This window comes from Rutilus rutilus, assembly GCF_951802725.1.
Source record: "Rutilus rutilus genome assembly, chromosome: 1".
NCBI lineage: Eukaryota > Metazoa > Chordata > Actinopteri > Cypriniformes > Leuciscidae > Rutilus > Rutilus rutilus.
The window spans coordinates 46,936,770-46,955,355 of record NC_140209.1 but is presented as its reverse complement, the minus strand read 5'-3'; the positions used below and the strand labels follow the sequence as shown (position 1 = coordinate 46,955,355).

At 38.6% G+C, this 18,586-nt stretch overlaps 1 protein-coding gene across 1 annotated transcript in view; it reads left to right on the top strand.

The window, feature by feature from the left end:
* Positions 1-2,555: 2,555 nt before the first annotated feature.
* The window catches only part of LOC311290409 (inactive phospholipase C-like protein 2), a 68,962-nt gene continuing 52,931 nt past the window's right edge, over positions 2,556-18,586 (top strand). The window contains exon 1 of the mRNA XM_084408865.1: positions 2,556-2,998. Within this exon, the coding sequence (XP_084264991.1) occupies positions 2,705-2,998 (294 nt within the window). The 5' untranslated portion in view covers positions 2,556-2,704. The remainder of the gene's footprint in view (positions 2,999-18,586) is intronic.

Genomic DNA, 18,586 nt, shown 5'->3' with positions numbered 1-18,586 from the left:
ATTAGTTAAGACTGTAAAACAGATCGTAACCTAATGAAGACGGAGAATGGGAGCGCTCTGTGCTCAGGCTCTGACTTTCTCAGCGCAGTCAAAATAAAAGTCTGCAGCACCTTCAAAATAAAAGTTCCAACAACAGGCGCCGCTTACGTCACTTCAAAGTTCCAACTGGCGGTGTGAATGCAACCAGGAAAATGGCCCTAGGGGAACATTTAGCTCTCGGGGAACCACCCTGGTGGCTAGTTCCTAAATTCCTATTCCTAGAACTACTTGGTGCGAAAGGGGCTAATGACGCCTTGTGCTGCCATTCCAAAGAGGCACAAAATCACTTTCGCGGATCTTTACCTTGCCTGTTCCCTGCTGGTGGAATGACCTGCATAACTCAACCCGAGCAGCTGAGTCTTCAGCTGCTTTCAAGAAATGGCAAAAGACACATCTTTTTGTCAACACTTGACCCAATAATACTAACACTTTCTATTCTATTCTATTTCAAATCAATTTTTTATTTATTTAAAAAAAACTTTGCTACGTGTACTACTGTGCTACTTGTCACAGCACGTGATTATTGTTGCCCTATTATTGATTTGATTGCTTCTATTGTTCTCCTCTTTTTAAAATCACTTTGGATAAAAGCGTCTGCTAAATGATTAAATGTAAATGTAAATGTGCCATGCAGTTTTGTAGGAGTATGTGCCAATGGCGCTCTGGTCAGCTGTTTATGACCTTGTTCTTGTCTGGCCTTAATGCCCCAGCTCGGCATTTGATTGCAACAGTCTGGGAGTGATGAATTATGTTGTAATGGCTGCTCAGGCAGAGGAGCATATGATTTCTATCATGCCATCACCAGCTAATGTGATTAGGCTTTTCTGGAGGATATAATTTGACAGTATAATATTTCCTCTCTTTCTGTCTGTTCTTTTTAATATCTATGTGCACATAGTTGTGCCTATATATGTGCACGGTAAGTGTGTGTGTGTGTGTGTGTGTGTGTGTGTGTGTGTGTGTGTGTGTGGTGGGGGGGCGGGGGGCGGGGGGGAATTAGGAACTTTATAGGCTAATGTATATATACAAGAATAAATAAAAAGATCTTTCATGATGTCTGCAATCAAAACATTTCAGTATGATCTCAAGCATTTATGATCAAATTCAGTCAATACACTGTAAAAAAAATATTTACAGAAAAAAGTGTAAAAATGCTACAGTAAAACCTTAGTGACAATTTGTAATTGATCTAGCATTGCATTACTGTGTTTTTGTAAACAGTAAACAGTTTCATATTCATATTCAGTTTCAAATTCATAAACAGTTTTTGCCAGTAAAAACTATGAATTAATGTAGGCTATAATTTATTGTGAAAAACAGTAAAAGGACATAAAGTCCTGCAAGACATCACATAATATGTGTCATATATAATATGATTATATTTTACATAATTTTATTTCTTCTGATTTTTTGTTGTCAGTAATGTACATTGGGGTGTTTTGTGTTACACTTTATGTTATTTAGTTAATGTTTATTGCATTACTTTTAGTTTCATGTGTGCTACCCTGATGGTGTTTTGTCTTTGTGTTTGATCCTGTGCACCATCTAAGCCACTTACAATATATTTTTAGTTTAATCTGTAATAACGTTAAATTTGTGTGTGTGTGTGTGTGTGTATATATATACACACACACACACACACACACACACACACACACACACACACACACACACACACAGTTATTATATCCTTAATAAAAAGTAATCGGGCTTGGAGAGAGCAATACAATTTTCCCCTGGTCTTGCCCAAAACTTTAGAAACTGTGTTTGATTTTACAAGGTTGTGACAACTTTAAAATATAATACAAAATATATTATACTTTGTTTGTTCCCTTATTTTCCCATGCAATTATGCATTTATTTATAAATCAAAACATCCATTGCTGCCTTTTTAAAAGGGGCAATTACTGGATAATTTCATGGTGTAGGCTACATAAGTGTACTACAGGCGGAGGCATTTGTTTATCATTTTCAGGCAGGCTGGAAGTCGTTGTGGAGCATGTTTAAATCAGCTCGTGTTTATGGATTTGAATGGTTCCGTTTAAGTGACATGACTGGGATAGTTTGCAAATCAACGGCAGGACCTGACTCTCCAAATGTGTTTTTAATCCAGTCACAACCATCTTCAGTCATCCTTGATTGGTTACGCATGAGAGACGCTGGAGGGACAGTACCGAAGTGACTGAACGCATACTGACAACACAGAGAAATCGGAAATCCTTCCATCACTGCTTATAGGGCGTCTGGCAATCAAACGACAGAACAAGGCTAATTGGCCCTCATAACCCTGTATTATCTCGGTGATTACGGACGCCTACCGGCAGAACACCGCGCGAACGCCATCTGTGCGCTTTATTTTCTCCTAGTGGCGACGAGGTGGTGAGAGAGAGGGGGTGAGAGAGAGAGAGAGAGAGGGAGGGAGAGGGAGAAAGAGAGAGAGAGAGTGGGAGGGAGGAGAGGGGAGTTTGAATCTATCCGCCCGCACAATCTATTCACCACCTCGGTTGGCAGAGGACGTGCGGTGCTTTCTCTGTTCATGGATTTTACGGTTTCACGCGCACTCACAGGACTCCTATGGCTGTTTGTCTCGCCGTGGGCTCTTAAAATCACAGGCTCACTCACTCCGATGGTGAGTTTTTTGGCGTAGCTAACGGCAGAGCGTGCGATGGCTGAGCCGCAGGCTTCCGAATCCGTGGCGGGACCCTTATACGAGCTCGTCTCCGAGGCGACCACTCCGACCCGGGACGTGGCGGCGGCATCGGGACTGAGCATCAGCGATACCTACCAGACATACCTGGACGTGTCGGCGGCTGCGCACCCGGTGTACGGGGCCGAAGGGGTATACTCTAACGGACGGGGCTACAGGGAACACAGCAGCCCTCGGATCGGTACCCGGAACCGCGACAGTTCTGCAGAGAGGTGCACCGGCACCGGGAATCCACCTTGCGGTATTATGAAGGTGAGTGAGTGTCATCACTTTGTTATTGACTGAGGACTTTCAGAGATCTGCAGCGGTGCAAATGCCCACGGAACCGGCCACTGCAGGAAACACATTATGTAGCATTACCTTCTTAACTGTTTTGTTTGCCCTCCCCTGTTTAGGACTGTCCTCCTGACACGTTGGCTCAAAATCAAGTGAGATGCCTATGTAGAAGATTTTCGAATAGCCTATCTTATGGACATCTTATGCCCACTAAGAGAATGACAATTATTAGATAACCAATATATAGATTTTATGTTTTTTTGATGATTATTTTGAGTAGGCCTAATAAATAATCAGTAGGCTGCAGCATTAAAAATATTGGCTACTACCCATTATGAATATTTTGATCATTTTAAGTATTTAATTAGTAGGCCTATTGTTTTTGCAATTTATATTTATGCATATTTCCTTAGGACTATTTTGAGTTATGTCTAAGCTTAAAACTTACTTGACCAAGTATGTAAAAAGTTTTTCATAATTAAATTTGTCATTTTCTTTTCTTTTGTTAAACTAGACAATATATTAAATAAGTAAGCTATGCTTAGGTAAGCACCAAATGGCAGCACTTATTGGTAGACCTGATGTTAAAGAACTAATAACTGATTACCTATTGATCATATATTGACTGATTACCTACAGTATATTGATACCTATATTGATCAAACTAATTATGCAACCCATTCTCATGAGGAAACAGAAGTATTTTACGAGGTGCTGCCAATGCCGATTTCGTATTGATTTGTATGATGTGATTTGTAGAAACGTATGATTTTTAGGAAAAAAGTAAGCAAGTTCCACCCCTAAATCAAACCGTCAGTGGGATTTAAGTAGATACTATAGTATGAAAAATGTGTGAATAAGATTCTGAATTCATATGAATTAGTTACTGATTCACCAAAACCTGAAAAAAATGGTTATGAATTTCCATGAAAGTGATCCCCACTGCATCCAAAATGCTGTCCAGGTAGGCATCTCATCAGATTTTGTCTGTCAGACGACCTGGTTACAATCCTGGATCATAACCTGTTTTATTATTATTTTACTGATGTCTGTTAAGGTACTCAGAAACATATTTACATGACAGCTGTATAGCACAGATGACAGTGCAGTTCTGAACTTAAGCTGAACCTTAAGCAACACAACGACTGGAAGGACAGCTGTCAAGTGGCGTTTTAATTGAAAACATTATTCATTATAGTTTACAGAGGGCCTGAACCACACAATTGGGTGAATTTTAATGGATTTCGGTGCAAACCAAAGGCTTTGGGTTGGATCAATGAATTCAATACAACTGATTAGTTGGCTTTACCATAGTCAACAATAGATGATGGAGTGGCTTAGTTGTCAAAGCACAATGCACTTTGAACTATAATGTCAAGATTGTTCTTAGGTCAAAAGAGAGATGGAAAGAGAAAAAAGGTAAAGACTAAGTGTGAGGACAGTTGAAGACAATTTTCTTCACCCTTTATGGTTTAAAGCAGAGGCTGTTTTGCTCAGTGTGTGATTGTGGGTCGATGCTGCTGTTTGAGATGAACCAAAAGCCGAACGTCAGAATTGTCAATGGGTTGATTCACTTTGCTTAGCAACTGACACAAAACAGCATGGTACTCTCCCATTCCCTCAATTTATTGAATTCCTATGTGACTGTGTGGGTGTCTTGGCACCCACGAGAGGACCAGTGTGACAGGGAAACAAGCGAAGTGCCGACATCTGAGCTCTCAAAGTAGACTTGGTGTGAATTTGTGGTGGTTGTGTAGAAGATTTAGCTGACTGGAAGTAAACAGTCTTTAATTAAGACACCCACTAAAACACAGAATTTAAGTCTCAGATGGAGAATCAACTTTCCTATACTTAAATCTCTCTTACCCAGTTGCTAGAAATCAACTAGCTGTCTTATTGCCATAGGGCTTCGTTTACTGCCCTATGTTTCATGCCATTCTCTTTTTAGAAAACCTATTTCTTCCCTGGTTGAAAGGGCCCCTATTGTGCTTTTTTATATTTATTTTCATGCAATGTGTTTTATAGCTGTTTGTGAATGTAAAAGGTCTGCAAAGTTTAAAAGATTTAAGCACGATAAATGGAGTTAATGACTGCCTGAAATGAGTCATCAGTAATTCTATAGTCTTATTTCCTGCATGAACATAAGTAGGTTTGTAATTGCATAATGCCATCCTATGGACTTCAGTGGCCTAGAAGAATTTGGTTCGTGTTGTCGACATGTCAAATTCAGATATGGAAATGGCCGTTTTGTTTCCAACACATGCTGTAAGCGATAGACCAATCACAACAGACTGGGCCATCTGACCAATCAGAGCAGGCTCTCAGGAAAGTAGGGCTTTGGAAAGACTGAATTCCTTATTGAACCGTTTCTGGCACTGTGAGAAAAGAAAATTTGAGTGTTTATTGACCTTGAATGCATGTAAACCTATTGTAGGAGAAGCTTTAAAGTAGCATAATAGGGGAACTTTAAAGATGATTTTACAGCAGGTTGCAGAGAGTGTTTCCAGGTGTCATGCAATATGCTTTCATATAGTATGAGATGTTAAAAGTGACAGTCTAGCAGAACAACTTGTCTTTAGCTAAAACTCTGTTAGTTAAACTTGCTACAACAGATTCTCCAGTCAAACCGCCCAGGGCCAAAGCAATCCAGCGATCCAGATAGGAGAATCTGTCTTGCTTTTTAGCTTTCCTTCTCCTCACCTCTGCTCTGAGTCTTGCCTTATCTTTTTAGGCCCAAGGCTTTTGCATTGATCTTACTAGTTAAATGGGATTAGGTTACTATAACCTGTGTGGGCAGTTATCCTGATTCCTGACTGAGGGGCTGTTCACACATAACACGTTTTTCCATTCCACTGCGCTACTTTTCCAATGTTTTTCAATGTAAATGCGCTAGATGGACGTCTCTAACTGTTGCGCTCACGTCTTTTGCAGCGTCTCTTTCTAAAAATGCTCAAGTTCACAAAGTTGACAAAGAAGTTCAACTTGTAAAAAAAATCCATCTCTAGACCTAGCGCTATTTTTCGTTACACTGACCTGCGTCTCGCATTTTTAACAGCAGAAACGTGTTCTGTGTAAACCGGCCCTAAGACTGTAGAAGTTGTTTAGGAGGGCGATAGATGCATCATCCTTGAAGTATAATGCTTGACGGCTATAAATCTCTGAGGTGTCAGTCACAAATGCATCATAAATCACAGCTTAAAAAAACAAACCTACATTAGTGACATTTCCATTGGTAATCAATTCACCATCTTTGTTATGAGTTCATATCGCCGCCCAGAGAATAGCGGTGGGTGATTTTTATCAATAGTATGCGAGAATGGGAAAAAGTGAAAGGGAGAGGGTTGTGTGTGGGTTGTTGTGCGTGTGGTTGAGTGAACACAGGAGCATTTAATCAAATCAGGTGCTGTTAAACCGAGCAAATGTCACTGACAAATGGAAAAATATCTAGACTCGGTAGCAATGTGCACGCCTCTGCATATTAGGAAACAACAGGTGAAGTCAGGCCACGGCATACTAACAAACGTGACATTTTCTGATGATATTGTTACAAATCACACGCCTAGTGTTTATATGATTGAGTTGGTGTCAAGCAGACATTAATTATGACATTAATAAGCAGCTGACTTATGGCTGTATAATGGCTTTAGGCTGTAGTTTATTGTAAGGTTAGTTGATAAGGGAGGAAGGAGGCGGGAACCAGCGAACGTTTAGCACAAACGAAAGTAAAGCGTCAGCCCCTCGTGGACGACTGTCGCTGAAACATAAACAAAACACAATGTAAAGTGCAGGCCTGGTCCTCTCTCGTCCTTCACTGTAGTCGCTCCTCCTTTTATCCTCCCTGAACTCATTAACGCTCACGTCACTGACCTTGCTCCGTTCCCACAGCTCTCGGACTCGTCCTAATTGCCACGTTTATATTGTTCACATATGCTAATGTACCTGTACATTGACTTCCTATAGGAGTGTTAGCTCCCTCACAAATGTGTCTAATGTGTCAAGTGTGTAGTCTAGACAGAAATGAGAATAAATTGAGGCTTTTGCTGACGTTTCATGTTTCCAGACCTTTGTCTTAAGAAAAAATATCCCTCGTAATTTCACGTGTTTATTCTAGAGTTTCAGAAGAGATCTCAAAAAATTCCCCACACTTGCCAAAGAAGCATCAAACTCTCATCAGATTCTTCCAATATCTTTATTTATCTATGTTTTTATTTATTGTGTTATTGTTCTGTGTGCTTCAGTGTTTTTTTCTAACTAAACAACTAAAATGTGTTTTAATAGTTTTAGTTAATGAAAATAACTCAGTCCTGAGAATAAATGCACTGCTGGTATAAACAGTCCACTCAAATCCATGCTCCATCATTGATTTTCTTGAGTGTGGTAATGGATTTGGGGCATAGATGGCTTTCCTTTTGGTGTCATCTGGGGAGAAGCGCTCAGGTCGGCTGTCTGGAGGTTTTGAGATTAGAATGGCTGGAGGAATTTGCGTGTTGGATAAACCCTCTGCTGAATCTAATGTGGGTGTGCTAAGGTGGTCTGCGGGGCCACACCATGTGTTATGATAATGCTGCCTCACGCAGGCTTCCGCTAAGCTAATTTGTGCAGAGTACCACTCCATCTGCCCTGCACATAATGGGGGTTGACTTCAGTGTTGTTAGGCTGTCTCTGTTCATGTTCATTGTAAGTAAAGAGTTCATATGAAAGTGACATTTGGAAAACACACATAGATGCCGAATAAGAGTATGCTGGGAATCTGGGTCACTGGTCTCTGGAGTTCACACATACGCTTTAGTGGAAACATCTAATACACTCAGGCTTTCTGTGAGTGTGTGAAGCTTTGTCTAGTCATGGATTTCCATGATCAATCATCAAACATATTTGTTGTTTGAGGGATCTCTATATTAGTCTTGTTATCACAATCAGTGTGCAGGATTTAAAGACAGTATGTTAAGGATATATGTGTGTTATGTCTCGGTGGTAACGGTCCAGTCGATCCACATTTACAATTTTTCACCAGGCTCCCGAAAGTTGCCAGAAGGACGTGTTCACTTGTCAGCATTACATAACACCTGGATCTTGGATCAGCTGCAGAGCACACTCAGTGTGTGTGTGTGTGTGTGTGTTTGTGTGTGGCCTGGTAAACCTACAAAGATGGCAATATCAGAAATCCTTGTCCCTGAGGGGAAATGTTTTGATCCACAATGAAGAAAATTGCTTTTAAGTCATACAAAGTGATGTTTTTTTTTTGAAAATGTAAAAAATGCAGAAAGTTTTGTGTGATGGGTAGGTTTAGGGGTAGGATTAGTGTAAGGGGAGAGAATAAAGTCTGTCTAGAATAGAGTTTGTCAGTATAAAAAAACATTATGTCTATGGAAAGTCCCCCTAAAACATGAAAACATAACGTGTGTGTGTGTGTGTGTGTGTGTGTGTGTGTGTGTGTGTGTGTGTGTGTGTGTGTGTGTGTGTGTGTGTGTGTGTGTGTGTGTGTGTGTGTGTGTGTGTGTGTGTGTGTGTGAATATGTGTATAAAATGGCAACTGACATGAAATAATTTTGGGTAGTTGACATGATACAATATAAACCATCTAATTCAATATAAACAGATTTTTCTAATTTTAATTATATATATATATATATATATATATATATATATATTAAAGAAATAAATGTATTATTTCAGCAAGGACACATTTAATTGATCAAAATTATAGACAATATTTAAAAGTTATTTTAAACTTTCTATTCATCAACAAATCCTGAGAAAAGTTCATCAAGATTTCCAAAAAAATAATAAGCAGCATAACTGTTTTTGCAGCATTTTTGATCAAATTAATGCAGCCCTGGTGAGCTTAAGAGACTTTAAAATTAAAATAAAAAATCATATCCCTGAACTTTTGAAACATATTTTAATGGTTTATATGATATTTTAAAATGTCATTAGAAAGTCGGTAGACACATTATGAATATGCATACTACTACTTAAAACGGTTTATATTTCTTTCTCACGTTTTTCTTTTATGCATAATCAGCACAGCTTTTTTTTTGAGAGAGAGAGAGAGAAAGACAGACAGACAGACAGTGCATCTGTGAGTCTGTTGTTCATGGTGTGAAATCTGGGCATACTCTCTCTCCTCTTCCCAGAAATGACCTCATGTGTACCAGATTGGGACCCTTCTTTCTTTCTCTCTTTCTCCTCTCACCTCCCCCCAACAAGTGTGTTTCCCCTCACCCCCCTCTCAGGAAGTGGCTCTGTTATTCAAAAGCTATACTTTCAACCTAGTATCCCAGAGACCAGTGAGGCCGTGATGAAACTGAATACTCATCTAGCTGGAGCGAAACAGTTCCAATGACAGTGTTTTTCTCACTCATAATGCTTTTGCATCTGATGTGTGTTAGTTAGATGTTGTTCTGGCGAACTAGCACTAGCATTATGCCAAAACAAAGCCACGTCCCTGCTGACAAAACGCCGCTTAAAAACCAGCTTAAGTTGGTTTTGCTGGTCTTGCTGGTTTTGTAGCCTATCCAAGTTGCCAAACGCCGCATAAACCATCAAACCAGACCAGTGTAACCACTGTAGTCTTGTTTAAGCTATTTTTTTTTTTATTTCAGCAGAGTTTGCACTATGTACTTCTCTGAAAGCCACAGACTCCTTTATTGCATGCTATTTATTTTGCATTTGCAATGTATATGTTAGCATAAAGCTAAATTCGTTTGCTTAAAAATAAATATTACTTTACACAAGTATGCATGCATACTTAGTATGCACTGCAATTCTGGCCTATACAATAAGCTGATAATTATTTTGTTAATGCTTTTGAAAAGGGTGATATTTAAAATAATAAAATAAAACACTAACATATGTCATTGTATACTGTGATTTAAGACACACTTTTTCTAATTTTGTTTACCACTGTATGGATAGTGTGCAAACTGGTACAGTCCACACCATAGTCTTGAATTCAGTTAAGGTGGTCATGAAATTCTCAGAGTCATTTAGCTGCTCAGGAGGTTCATTTAACACAAAAATTTACACCCTGTCCTGGATGCTTTCTTTCTGTTCTTGTCTGTGTTGTGTTTCCATTGTTTCTCAGGAAGGTAGGTAGATGAGATATCTGGGTGTAAACTCATACCAATCATTGTACACTTATTTCATGCATACACAACTGAAAGGTAATTCAAGAAACCCATTTTCCCCTCTTTCCGAGCCTGTCCTCTTTTTGTCTGCCACTCCTGGCAGCAGGTAAGGCAGCTGGCTGCAGGCCCAGTTTGTGGCACTTTTTCATCGACTCTGATCCTCTGTGCGAAGCTCAGTATATCACATGCTACAAATTACCACAGTGACTTCATTGAAAAGGCAGGAGCTGTTTACATCCATTGTAAGTCTATCGGGCTGACCACACATCTGTCATCTCCTCAACCAACGGACTGGGCTCATGAAGACTGGCTTTAACATAGAGACTGTGGGATTTTATCGCTATTGGTAGACAATTGCATTTCAGTCATGAAGATTCAGTCACTTAGTGTAGAGCAGTGCATTCGATTTTCACCTGAAACTGATTGTTTTGGCAAAATTGTTTTGTATTTTAAATATAATATTTACATTTGTTATTTTTTACTCTGATGCTTAAATGGGCTTCCATAATGTGCATATTGAATATATTCCTCTTAAAGGGGTCATATAATGGTACATGCACTTTTGATTGTACTGAAATGTGTTGGCAGTGCCTGTACACAACCATCATAAAATGATAAAAATCCATTCAGTGTTTTTTTTTTTTTTTTAATCTTCTTATATGTTTTCCCCTGTCACAAAATCGACGCCCCTCCCACGATTGTTTTTTTTTTTTTTTTTTTTTCACGATTGTTGATTGACAGCAGCGCTTCAACACAGACCCGCCCTCGCTCGTGAGCGAGCTGTCAATCATAGTCCGCGCGGACCGGCGCGGTCATTGTTGATACGCTGGAGCACTGTCTATGAGCAGAATGGCGTCTAAGCGATTGTGGTGTTCTGTTCTTGGGTGTAATAAGGAACACAGCAGTCATTTTGATGTTCCTAAATCCGAACCGCTGAAGACTTCGAGTTTTATTTTCGAAGGGAATATTCCCCACGATCAACGTCAATGCTTTCATGTTTGCGCGAATTATAATGAACGTTTAAATGAACAACGCGTTATGGTTATTGTGTTATTATTAAAAACGGTGTACGCACAGAACAGAGGGGCGGGGTGAGCAAAGCTCATTATCATTTAAAGACACAATGCACTTAAACGGCGTGCTGAAAACAGAGCTGTTTTTGACCAGGTAAAATGAGTGTTTTCTTACAATACTATTGAGAATTTTTAATTAAAGTATATTACAAACTTTTAATTTAGACCCTAAAGAATCATATTAGCTTGTACAAAAATGGCATTATATGACCCCTTTAAAACGTGTCCCATATATATAGCATTGGATTTATTTAAGTAAATCTGTTAATTAACTGATTTAAAAAAAGAAAAGTTCCAACATTTCGCAATATTTAGCTGCTGATGATTGCCATGATATTTGAGTCGCAAAAAATTATGAATCAGTTATTTTTAATGAATCAGTCAAAAGGATTTACAGTACAGCCTCGAACTCGACTAATGCCGAAGTCACACTTGACTTTAAGCACACAAAATGTCTTTGGACGCTGCAACTGTCGTGATATAACGTCACACTCTGCGGCGCTTTATGTTTTTATATTTTTTAGAAACATAAATGAGTTCACACTTACAATTACAAATAATCAGATCAGAGTAAAGTAGTATGCGTATATGGAGTGCTGTCCGAGGGGAGGGCTCCGAGCTCGGAATTTGGCCGAACCTAGAGTACTCCCCGGTATTTCTGGTTAGGAAAGTAACCAGGCGAGTGTGAGGAGACGGGGTGGTGGAGGGATGCTATAAACTGTCGAGGAACATAGGTGAGTCGACTGTGTATATACACTGTAAAAAATTTGTAACACTCCCAAATCAAAAATTTCAATTGACCGATAACATCTAAATTTTTCAATTGGCCCAAGTGAAATTCTGTAAATTCTAAAATTAAAGTCCGCGTGAACCGGAAGTTGCAAACGACTTTTCTCCAGTGCTGTGACGTATTTCCCAGTGAAAAGGAATATTGAACAGAGGGCAGGGTTTTACTCTAGCGCTCCTCCTCTCCATCTCTCGCTCATAGCAGACTAACGGTTTGAGGGGAGTGGTTAAGCGTTTCCCAAACCAAGCCGTCAAACATACGTCATCAGAGAAGGTCCTCCAAGGCAGAGGGGAGGGGCATTTTCAGATTTTGATTAAAGATTACAAAGCCCAAAAATTTTTTTGTGTGGATTGACTTGCATGGATGAATTGTTCACCACAAAACTAACAATTTAGGCAAACAAAGTAAATATGGTCAATTTTGAATTCATGTGGACTTTAAATGTACAGATTTTCACTTGGGCCAATTGAAAAATTTAGATGTTATCGGTCAATTGAAATTTTTGATTTGGGAGTGTTACAAATTTTTTACAGTGTATCCTCCAATCATTTTGCTGATTGGGTAGACATGTTGATTACTGATTGTTGACAGCTGGTTGAAATGACGTGATTATTGGAATGATGTGATGATTGGATAGATAATTTGAACGTGTTCCTCCCGAACTTTGTTAATAAAACATCATATAATTATAAATCTAAAAAGTAAAAATATACAATCTACTGTACATTACTGCAAAAAGTTTGCATTCTTTTAATTCATTTATTAAGAGGTCACATCGTGATATATTGATCTTCTATTGGCCACACGTCTTCATGTGATACGAATTCGCAGGTCAGAGTTCATCAGACTTGAACTTTGGAATGCAGCAAAATCCAAAACTTCTTTGCATGAGCTTGCATTTCCGGTCTCCTCACATGCAGTCACATACGTTTTAATGCAAGTCAGTAGAACAAAAATTGTAGTGTGATTGCCACTTTAGCCATTCGAATCAGACTCACTCAGTGAGTGAATCATTCAGAGCTGTTACTAAGTTCACATCTGACTCCCTGTGTATGTTCTCGACTCAGTTTTATATTAGGGTGCATTCTAGTTTTTGTTGTTCTGTTTCATGTAAATGTATCTGTTGAAGTTTAATGCTGTCACCCTAATTTTTTTCATGCCACAAAAATATGACTAGATTATATCGTTGGATGGATATATGTTTGAAAAGGTATTGATCCCATACAGTAATTAACTTTTATGTCTGTCTGTCTCTTAAAAGAAAGCCCATTTCTGCCATTGTTAAATGATTTTTTCAATCTGTGATTCTCAGCATAAAATTCAATGAATCATTCATCAATTTCATACATGCATATATAATTATATCCATCCATCAAGTTTTGTGAGCAGGAAGTCAGGTGTCAGTAAATAGTGAGAGAGCATGATGACAGAGAAAGAGAGTCCCTAGAAAGGGAACAGATTTATCCTCTTTCATTAAAACCCCATCTAACATTCCAGCTGATTGGACTGTTTACTCTCTACTGCTCATGCATTTGCATCTTCTCTCATTTTTTTTCCTGTCATTCTGTCACATGATGAAGTCTTGCCTGGATGAGGAGTGCATGAGGCACGGAGGAAGTTGGCTGGCTTTCGAAAAGAAAAAAAAAACAGGAAATGAGAGTTATCAGCTCATAGCAGTGAGATGAAACATGTTTCTGCACTGTATGTGTTTGTGGTTGTCACATGCATGGAAATCAGTGTCTCTTTGCCTGTAGGCTGCTTGTAGATCTCTGTTTTATTTTTTGTCATCATTTGCATTGTAGATGATTCTTGAAAGTCACATCACTGCTTAACAAAAACATTATAGCAATAGTCACCCCAAAATGAAAGTAATATTATTTTAGAAATGTTAAAGCATTGATCCAGACTGTGATTAAAATAGTTGCAAATGCAACAAAAATAAACATTTGCAACACTAATTTAAAATCTTGCTATTGGCAAGGACTGTGAGGTGGCACGACCATACGTCCAGTTCTTAAAAAAATGACTCTTATGAACTGGTTCTTTTTAATGAGCCTTACACTGGTTTGTGAGTCATTAATGTGAATATGACTCAATCAGTGGTTGAATCACTCAGACCCTCACTGGTATCACAACTGACTCCCTCACTGAACTGGGAGTACTTTTTTGGTCATGTCTGATTCAAAATGAATCATTGCATTTGACAGCTAAAGGATTTTAGCTCCTAAATATTTCATTTTTGGAGCCAGTTGCGCACTAGTCATTTTTTAAGTCTGGAGCCCTGATTAAAAGGATAGTTCACCCAAAAAGGGGAAACTGTCATTTACTCATGTTCTTGTTAATGCTGAAACGATCCAGACTGTGAACAAAATGGTTGTAAATGCAACTAAACAAACATTTGCAACAAATATTTTAAATCTTGCTGCTCTTGGCGATCCTGTAAGGTGGCATTATTTTTTTTAGAGTGCGTGCCAGTGTTTACTTATCACATAAACACAGCTCAGTGCATTATGTCTAATTCTAGAAAAAAAAAACCTCTTATGAACTGTTTCTTTTTAACCAGTCAGTCAGAAAGATTCACAAAACTCTTCAGAGGCAGAACCCTTACTAATTTCACACCCGACTCGTTCACTAAACCATGAGTAATTTTTTCTGTCATGTGCGATTTAAAATGAATCATTTGCATTTTGCTCCTCAATATTTCATGTTCGAACCAATTACTCTATATTAATTTTTTCAGGTGTGGTCACTTTTACCCTCAAATTTCAAACCCAGTCGTTCCAAGAATCCGCACAATTAGAAGTTTCACGTGAGTGTGAAAATGCTGCGCTGACCAACAGAAAGCTGCTCGGTTTGAAAGTGACTTTGGTAACACTTTACAATAAGGTTTCATTTGTTAACACTATATTAGTTAAAGGGTGTTAGATTTTGGTGTATTTGGCCGAGCAGTGGTTTGGGTGGCTCGCCAATGTATTAGATTTCTCCAATACATAAAATAAGTAAGCTTGACCAGAGTTCTTGTGGGGAGAATAATTTATTGAAGGTTTGTAGTGTAGCAGTCCTTCAGCAGCGATGTTAGCATGTCGCCCTTCAACCATCTTAACCCAAAGTTCTGTGTCTTGAGATAGAACTTTATACATGAAGACAAAAGGGCTACAAACAAAGGAAAAACGAACGGACTAAATTGTTTCTTTAACAATTCCTACAGACTCCAGAGAAAGGACCAAACTTATACTTTATTTCAATAGCTCCTACAATCCCATGAGAACGGACCAAACCTCTTTCTTAAATGATTCTTAGAGACTCAAGAGAACAGGGCCAAGCTATAAAACTTATTTCTATAGCTCCTACAGTTTCAGGAGAATTAACTAAATCATTTAAAAGGTTCCTACAGACTCATGAAAAAGGCCCAAGCCTAAAATTCTCGACAATGCACAGTATGTGTGACTTCAATAGCTCCTACAATCCCATGAGAACGGACCAAACCTCTTTCTTAAATGATTCTTAGAGACTCAAGAGAACAGGGCCAAGCTATAAAACTTATTTCTATAGCTCCTACAGTTTCAGGAGAATTAACTAAATCATTTAAAAGGTTCCTACAGACTCATGAAAAAGGCCCAAGCCTAAAATTCTGAACACTACACTGTATATGTAACTACACAACAAGTCTTTACTGGTCTACTTATTATTCTTTTCAAAAGAGGTTCTTTTAGAGAGCTGATAAGTTTCACTCACCAAATTAGGATCTTTGAGACAGGATCCAGTTGATTCAAATAGATTGTGTCCACAGATGTAGTCTATTGATCTTCAACTTAAAAACAGTAGACACTCCAAGACTCTTCTGTTCACTTCTTGTTGCAATTGGTGAGTTCTCTTCTTGTCAGTCTCTCCTGGCTGGCTCGCCAAATTGTTAGATTTTGGTGTATTTGGCCGAGCAGTGGTTTGGGTGGCTCGCCAATGTATTCGATTTCTCCAATACAAAAAATAAGTAAGCTTGACCAGAGTTCTTGTGGGGAGAAGAATTTATTGAAGGTTTGTAGTGTAGCAGTCCTTCAGCAGCGATGTTAGCATGTCGCCCTTCAACAATCTTAACCCAAAGTTCTGTGTCTTGAGACAGAACTTTATACATGAAGACAAAAGGGCTACAAACAAAGGAAAACTGTTAGGACCTCCCACAGGAGATCATTTGTCTGTATGGGCCATATGACTGTGGGCCATTTGGTTCACACCTTTACGGACACTGTTTTCAGTTGATTAAATTTAAGTCACAATGTAGATGAATCTGAAGACTGAAAATACAAAATCTTTCAAGGGGTACTACACCGCTAGTGAAATGGGCTTTCAATAAAACTTGGCTGCTTACACAGTAGAAAAGCGAAATCTGTGCTACCTAACTAGGGGAAAAAAGGCTGTTGTCTTCCCTTTTGCCAAATAAGTAAGCCATAAACACCCATAATGCACTGGGCATGTTGCTGTCCAAGGCCACTCCCATCAGTCTGCTATAAATACGCATTTACAGTCAAATTACCGCCTTACTTAGTAGGAAATTCTTCTTAGCAAACTTTTATTCATAATGGTGTCGACTTGTATTGTTCCCGGGTGCAAAAATTCAAAGGATAAACGTTTAGCGAGAGTGAGTTACTTTCGGTTTCCAGTGAAGGATCCAGTGCGTTGTAGACAGTGGCTAAAGGCTTCAACGAATCGAAAATACGGAGAGAAAGCCATGATGGAAAATCTACAAATCCGTGTTTGCAGTCAACATTTCAAACCGTGGATGAGCATGAACACAGTGTTTTATGCCATGAACTATTCTGTTAAAAATCCTCTGTCGATCCTTTGGACGGGAATACAAAAATGCGGAAGTATAATCTGTAGTTTTCAAAAAAAAACCTGGAGCTGTCAAAAAGTCAACTGTCATCTTTTGCTGACAAATAAATGTGAATTTCTCGGTCCTGGTAACATGGAGAATGAGTAAACATTGTTCTTTTACATATACTACGGACAACATAACAATACAAAGTGGGTTAAAATTCTGCAAAGTTACATGAAGTAACAATGAGTTTTTCAAAAACTACAGTTTTTCTCAGTCGCTTTGGTGCATTTCTCACATCACTATTTACATTTGCACAACAGTTAATGCAGTTCTCAAAACAATTAGTACAAACTGCAAAACCTAGTTGATAACCTGCAAAAGCGTGTCACTTGCTCAAAATGGATAGCTCATTCCTCAAAAGCAAGTATTCATGTCAATGAAAGTGTCAGTGTCATCAAGATGAAAAGTTCTGACACCATTGTTTATGAACAAGATAGTCAAATGGCTTTGTCATATTTTCATTATGACAGTTTACTCTAATGCTCTATGACACTGCCTGAAAATGCTCAAGACAGCACTATATACTATTTGCACAGCCATTTGAAAAATACAGTAAAGTTACACATTACTGTATTTAGTGAGGTAACTGAGTACAAGACACTGAATATGTATGTTTCACATTTTTACTGCATATGCTCTTTGCAATTCTAATTTGTTCACAGCATTGTGCAAAAGAAAAAATACACCCTTATTTACAACAAACATAAACTCCCTTTGGGTAGAGCTGTGCACAACTGTAAACAATATTGCAGTACATATTGGAACTGAACATACAACATACATAGTACTGTAATCATTCATGCACATCCAGACGTTCCTCATCAGTGAAAGCTGAGATTCACCTGAGAGAAATTGTTCAATTTAGGAGACATTTTCAGGAAAAAAAAAAGATTTAAAAAAATGTGTAAAATTTGCTTGACAGATTTTGACAACTAGTTACACATTTTTGTATGTAACGACTCAAGCAATGAAATGAGGACTATTAGTTTTATATGGAATGACTATTCAGCATTCACAAGTATAGTTAATTTTGACTGACATGACATAAGCAAATGATAATGTTATAAAACAACAGAGAGTTGTATGAAAGCAATTGATGCATGTCCAAAAGCATTTGCAATTTGTTGGAAGGAATGAGAAACTGCTACTATGATGTGCACAAATGACTAAATGTTGTGGAGGTTGAACTAACTGTTGTGCAAATGTAAATAGTGATGTGAGAAATGCACCAAAGCGACTGAGAAAACCTGTAATCGTTGCCAATGGTCAAAATTACTGATACATCTTTAAAATCCGGTTGTATTTGTTTACACATAGAGCACATGTGGGTGAATTCATCAGATCAGTAGCTGCAGGGTAAGTTTATCTGTGCTGTGTAGACTCTTGGCTCCGCACCCTAAAGGCACTTGTTCCCACAAGGTAGAGTAAAGAACAGTGGGAACACTCAAACACTCTTTAAAAGTCCCGAAGACACAATCTTGATAGTACGCCAAACCCTCTCAGCCAGGCGTCTGGCTCAAATTCAGACTAGTGAATGAGGCTGTAGTGATTAGACTGATCTCAGAACAGATCTGAAAATGGTTTTTAATGTGAGGCATCGTGATTAAGGTCGCCATCCACCAGCCTGACAACCTCAACGCAAATTCCCTGTTTATGTGTGTGTTATATGTTGTACCAGGCACTGTGCTAGAAAGAGCACTG